The 6,657-nt window shown below is 36.7% G+C and overlaps 1 protein-coding gene across 1 annotated transcript; it reads left to right on the top strand.

The window, feature by feature from the left end:
• Positions 1-3,702: 3,702 nt before the first annotated feature.
• On the top strand, positions 3,703-5,903 carry LOC145906076 (ubiquitin-conjugating enzyme E2 S-like). Its single transcript, XM_082993458.1, has 4 exons — positions 3,703-3,817; positions 4,096-4,243; positions 4,843-5,033; positions 5,333-5,903. The coding sequence occupies exons 1-4, from the start codon at positions 3,809-3,811 to the stop codon at positions 5,624-5,626; spliced, it is 642 nt and encodes a 213-aa protein (XP_082849584.1). The 5' UTR covers positions 3,703-3,808; the 3' UTR covers positions 5,627-5,903.
• Positions 5,904-6,657: the final 754 nt, after the last annotated feature.

Here is a 6,657-nt window from a genome sequence, read left to right as displayed (position 1 = left end):
AGAAAAGATGTTCACGGCATTGCGATAAGTTTTAAGAAGGAGCACATGACAAAAAATTTTCAAAAAATCTGCAAAACATTTTTTATTGGGCATAACTTTCAGGTTGGGATATGTTGAAACATCTGGACGTATTGCAACCAGTGTATTGTGACACGAAGTTTAGTGCCACGTACTGCAACTCGAAAACCTAACCCGAAATTGCGCATTTGTGCCGTATTGACCATTAGCAAACACACATACCTTATACAACCTGTAGAAATCCAGGAAACCTAAATAATTTGTAACAAAGTCTTGGTGAGCCCAATGTTGACTGCAATATAACAATTCTAACCGTTCAGTTTTCCTAGCATAGTTAGTTAGAGAGAGTAGTGGACCGGGTATGCCTAAGGTCGTCAAGATAGAACCTCACCGGGAACTTTTTTTGTCGCTTCGTCATGCCGAGAAAAAAATTTTTTGATCAGGCTTAGCTGCAATGCCTGGCTGCGATGCCAGTAAACCTAATTTGTGCACAGCAGCTGCGGCGCACCAGGCCCCAAGTCCGTTTCCTAACCGGTGGTACGCGACAGCATTTCAGGTGGTACGAAAGCACCTTTCCGTAATTTGCAGATATAGGTTAAATTTAAAAAATCGTAAGTGGTCACAAAATGTTTGTTACTTCATCCCCTATAGGTTATTTCGTAATACTCAACTAGGTGGTAGGCATCGAAATTGTTTCACCTCCCAAGTGGTACGCAACCACAAAAAGGTTGGAAATCACTTGGCCTAGGGGGTCATGAATAGCAAATGAGGTCCCACTAACACTATTATTGTTTCTTTAAAATTTTTAATCACAAATGCTGTGTTCTACCAACAATGCCATGTGATTTCCCCATACAAAAACAACCGCGTATCTCGTTCGGACTTGTCAGAAAAAGCCGCATTACTCCAGTTTGATTGCGATTTCAGTGAACCTATAACCCAACCCAACTCAATGTGTTAAACACCTGCGTTCATGCAAATAAGGGGACGAAGGTAGTAAAACTACAACAAAAGTCTGGTTCATATAAGTTTGACAGCCATGCCAAGCTGTAGTAATATATATGTAATATATGCTCGGCCACTTCGCTAGGCGGTTAATGTTTTAAGTATAAGAGACGATGGTGATTGTTGTCTTTGCTTCCTGGCCACATGGTAATCATTGTTTTAACAACCGTAGACTCGAAAAAAGTTATCCTTGTAAATAGGCACATTGATTATAAGGTGCATATTGTTGAAACGAAATACGATAAGGTTTTCTTTACCGTTTCGGAAAAGCGTTGTTTACTATGCTCTTTTGTTGCATCGTCGCGTTCCGAGGGTCTTCCTCTCCCAGAAGGTTGTCACAAAATGCATATTATTCACAGTAAAGCAAATGCCCAGCATAGATTTAGTCATTATCACGAAATCACCAGCCGAAACTGAACAACTGTGCGGAAACCAACGATTTCGGTCGGAAACATTTGACAAACCGAACGGTTTTAATATGATGGAATATTGAATCTATCACTTGACCATCAGAATCACAATAACCTTTGCATCGATTCTAATCGAAAAACAATTTGGACGAATGGAGCGGTTTGGGACGATGTCGTAGAGAAAAATATAAGCTGCATATCCAAACACAACAACAATAGCGGTCAAAAACAGAACGGTTTTAAATCTAGGTTTGTTTGAAGAACTTCTTACTATTTTTGGCTCAGAATGATTTCCTTTATGTTAATAACGGAAAATGGGATCATGGCGAGAATGTGTAACATGGTAGAGGCAGACAAAAATCAAAACAACTTAAAAAAAAACTCTAATTTTTCTGCAAGTTGCAACACAAATGAGACACAAACAACTTTGTCGTATGTAAAATCACCAACGCTTATCAATTTTTCAATTTTTTTTCCTGGAATAGGTCGGTGATGCCACTGTCTGGTTCCTCAACAGCTGGTAGTCATTGAATTTGTAACCGCGTGTTGCAGCAAGCGATGCGAGCCAAAAAAAAACAATGCTGCAAAGTAATATTGCAACAACAATGTACACGTACCACAAAATGGAAATATGTGTGCCTGCTACAGCAAGAAACTGACTTTACGCGGACCTATATGTGTGTAAAAGCTAGCACAGTGCCACAGTCAACAGTTGCACTTGTGAAATCCTACAGGTCGAAACAATGTATACAACCTGTTTGCATGCTCTCAATGATTATTACGGCTTTTTTTGCACATATATGAATTTGGTTTTAACCCAAGCCGATGTCACTATCAGATTCCAGGCAGTTGTTTGGCCATGCTGGTGCGCTCCACGGTTGTTCGTCTCTGTTGTTTTGGTCTCTAGTTTGGTACCAAACGGATTGACGTCGATCGAAAGGTACCCCAAAGTGGAAATCTGTGTGCCTGCTAGTGTAAAAGCGGTGCTACAGTCAACAGCTGCACCGATGAGACTTTACAGGTCAAAACACTGTGTACATCTTGTCTGCAGCTTTCAATAAACCACATATTTTTCAAAATATGCTGCGCATATAGGCTATATCGTTTTTCCGTGAGTGCACAATGGAGACTCCTGAAAAGGAAATAAAACGCCAGAATGATTGTGCAACGACTCACGACGGAAGAACTGTGACTGGGTTTTTAAAGTCCCTTTTGTTCTTTTTCAAAATGTTGGTTATATTTAATTTAGAGTAAATCCCCCTATATGCCCTATATTGTTTATTTATGCAGCAAAAAAATTGCTGCCACTCTCACGGTGGACCGCCATGGCGTCGCATTTTGATTTATTCTGCCTCCAATGTGCAATGATTGTGCTTTATCAAGGCATATGTCTAAACAAAATAGATAAGTGCAGTACGTATATCCTATAGTGCCCTATAATTTTAGTTTCCTTTTGTCAAAAAGTGTGATATGCCGCCGATATTTTTTAGTTTATAATTGTGATGCGGCTGGAAAAGGTTGCACTGATCAGTAACAATCACGTATTTCTGATTGAGTTTATATTTTTATCCAAGCATTTTTCTTCTTATTCCTTTATTAAGAAACTCAACAATTTACACCCCTCCAAAATCAGAATATTGCAAGGACCCCACACTAATGAGAAGAAAAATATATAAATGATAAATGAATGCAGTTCTAACATGGATAATGGAAAATGCTTTTTTTGCATTTCTTCCAGAAATCCTGTTGTCACGGGATGCAAACTTTTTCGTAAATAGCTCCTTTTTTATTTGCGATGTTTTATTTGATATTTTTGTGAAAAGGATACGTTATTTGGTTCCATCGATGTCATTTAATGAAAGATTTTTTATGTTTCCTTAACAAATGCTTGGGAATGACTCCGCTAAAAAATGTATTTATAGTTGTTCCATAGCATACTATGGTGTGAGAAATATTTGTCCCATTGGCTGAACACATCTACCACGTGACCTGTTCAAAAGTGAGTGTCACGGTTGAGTGACCTACAGTCTAGTTGTAGTTACTTGACGTGATTGTGATGTCATAACTAACGTACTTCGATGATTAATTTAGCCCAACGATCTATTTGTCGTAGGTGTCCAGTTTTGTATTTTTAGGATCTATGAAAACGTTTGGAACCGGCATGCTTACACTTAATTGATTTATTTCGAGTTTAAACGTGATGAAGCTTTTTTTTTGTTCCGTTATTTGCGTGAAACTAGGAATGGTGTTGCAAAATTTATTGTTTTACAGAAGTAATGTAGACTGGAGAGTGCAGTTATTGAAAGTAAATAGTAACTTTGTGTAGTGCTGGCTACTTTAAACAACTAATTGTCTAAACGTCAGTCACAAAGAATATGTCAATGGTATGTGTTTGTGTATTAGGTATATTTTAAATTTTATTTGTAATTCTGATTTACTTTTCTTGATTCACATGTTGTAAACATAACTGTTCACATAATTTGTAATTTTTTTGTTAACTTCTTGTTTTGACCATGTTCTGAATAAATGTAAACATTGTAAGTTGGCTATAAATGTGTTTTATAATATACAATCGTTTTAATTGCTTCATGTCTATATAACTAATGACACAAAAAACTATTTATATATTACTTCAATGTACAAAAATAATTTCTTGTTTTAGCATGGAAATCAAGAAAACTTGTCTCCACACATTGTCAGACAAGTCTACAAGGAATTTGCATCACTGAAAAATGAGCCAGTCGAAGGAATCCAGATTACAATGAACGAGGATGATGTTTCAGAAATTCATGCAACATTGGAAGGACCCCGTATGTATTAAATGAACTTTTCCAGCTACTGTTTTTTCAAATTAGATAATGCTTGGAAGAATAGTGGAAAAAATATTATGAGTTGGAAAAAATATAGTTTTGGGAAAACTGTTGTGTCAAACCAGTAGTCTGGAACCTCATCCTAGATGAACAATGTTATTCTCTGTGGGGTATGAGCAGGCCATGAGTATTTTTCCACAACATCATTCAGATTTCTGCTTATTTTGCACCATAGCACAATTGCGCCCGTCAGGGCATACAGTAAAGAGCCTGCATCCAGATGCAGTAAACTGAAAGTGTATTACTCACCCCTGTGTTAAATGTGCTCGACATAAATGCCTTAAGAATTCCAAAAAAATTGATTTCTTGATTTAAATTGTCCTGCAAATCCATTTATTTATATTTTTTAAATACACTGTGTCAGCCTTGGTTCTATAACTGTTTTAGACAGACTGTTGCTACACATAATTCGTAGCAGGTGGTTCCGCAGTTTAACAGATACCTTCCTGCGCAAGTATTGTGACTGCAACAGAAATATATTCATGTCCTTTCTTGAATTTTTGAAATTGTGACAGCAATTTTTTGTTTTTTTTCATTAGAGGGAACACCATTTGCTGGTGGAATCTTCAAAATGAAAATTTGCCTTACAAAAGAATTTCCATCTTCACCCCCGAAGGGATATTTTCTCACAAAAATATTCCATCCCAATGTTAGTTCTGGGGGTGAAATTTGTGTCAATACTTTAAAGCAAGATTGGAATTCGAAAATGGGAATAAGAAATGTTCTTTTAGTAAGTGACCTTGATTCCATTTAACGAGTTGCACAAAAAAATAAAGTAGCTGCTATGTCTTTTGTTTTAATCCAACAAATAAACTTCAACATTTACAGTTGTCTTGAAATGTTTGCACAACAACTGACATGAATAACTTTACTTGCATTTAAACTGGTATTGGCACTATTAAAAAGACACCTGAGAAGTAAGACACATGAAAGTTTCAAAGAAATGAATAATCATTCTTTTTAATTGTGCTAATATGAGAAAAGTAAAGACTGTTCAGCTTCTTTAATTAATTTGTTTTTAATTGCAAGACAATCAAATGTCTTCTGATCCACCCAAACCCTGAGTCGGCATTAAACGAAGAAGCAGGGAGACTTCTTTTGGAGCAATATGAAGACTATGAAGCAAGAGCAAAACTCATGACGGAAATTCATGCATTTCCCTCCAATGCCAAACCAAGCAAACAAGACGATAAACCATCCACTAGCGGGCTCCACAGACACATGGAGGGTGCAACTGGGGGCCCTGCTGTTAAAAAACATGCCGCTGAAAAATTGCTAGAGAAGAAAAAAAAGGAGAAAAAGAGGGGTTTAAAACGATTGTGAATTCTTTTTTTCAATGCAATATTTTTCATCTTTGCACTGCTTTGTTGTGAAAATATTAAATTATGTTTGTTAAAAAAGTCAGTCCTGGTTAATTTGACTGACCTGATAAAATCTTATCACCGTTACAATCCTAATACGAATCATCCTCCTGATGTTCCTTCAAACTTATTTTCACACACTTTTTTGTATCAGATCACAGGTTTAAAGAGAATCCTAACTTCTTAAATCAAATCACTTAAAGTCTGTTTTGGACGTAACAATAAATTATACCTCTCTTGCGTCATTGTTTACTGTGGTAATGCCCTGATTGTATGGTCCCTGTGTGTCCAAAGTCTCTGATTTATTGCAAGTTTAGTTTTCTCATTTCTTGTAATCCTTGTTTATATACTCGCACTAACACTTCCCCTTGGTAGACCCCCAACATTGATAGTCGTTAAAATTAGACAGTGGTTCTAAATGTTTTTTGTTATATCGACCCCTAACCTATCTTTGAAGCTATAGTCGGAAATTTAGTGTAAAGGGTATGTTTATTTATTGGCCAAATTTAAGGAAGTATACAAAACACTGTATGCAAGCATAGTTTCATTAAAATGATTTGTAGGTAGGAACAACACTATATCTTGGTCTACCAGGTAGGTTATACATATGATCACATTGGTTTGAATTATATCAACAGTAAGGTTAGTAGGCATTCGAAACATACGGGAAAAGGACAAACAAATAGTTGTTGTGACACAGAATACCACAAAAGGTGGGGCCAGGGCTCATGTCGCCAGGTCAGTCGCCGGATCGCACTGGCGTTTAGGTTATTCAGCCATTGTAACTAAGTTTAACAACCAAAGGTCGCAAAGTAATTTATCATTAGTGCGAATCTTGCTGGAATCCATAAAAATGCTTTGCGGTCTAATCCGTAGTTGAGAACCACTGATTCAAAATATCAAAAAGGCGGTTGGGGACTCTTTCCTGCTTAAAAACTAGTTATCGATATCAAAGAGAATGTTGTTTCTTGCAGTAAGTATTTAATAGATCGT

This window comes from Ascidia mentula, chromosome 6 (assembly GCF_947561715.1).
Source record: "Ascidia mentula chromosome 6, kaAscMent1.1, whole genome shotgun sequence".
NCBI classification, from domain to species: domain Eukaryota; kingdom Metazoa; phylum Chordata; class Ascidiacea; order Phlebobranchia; family Ascidiidae; genus Ascidia; species Ascidia mentula.
Note: the sequence above shows the minus strand (reverse complement) of the source record. Positions and strands in the feature narration are given on the sequence as shown.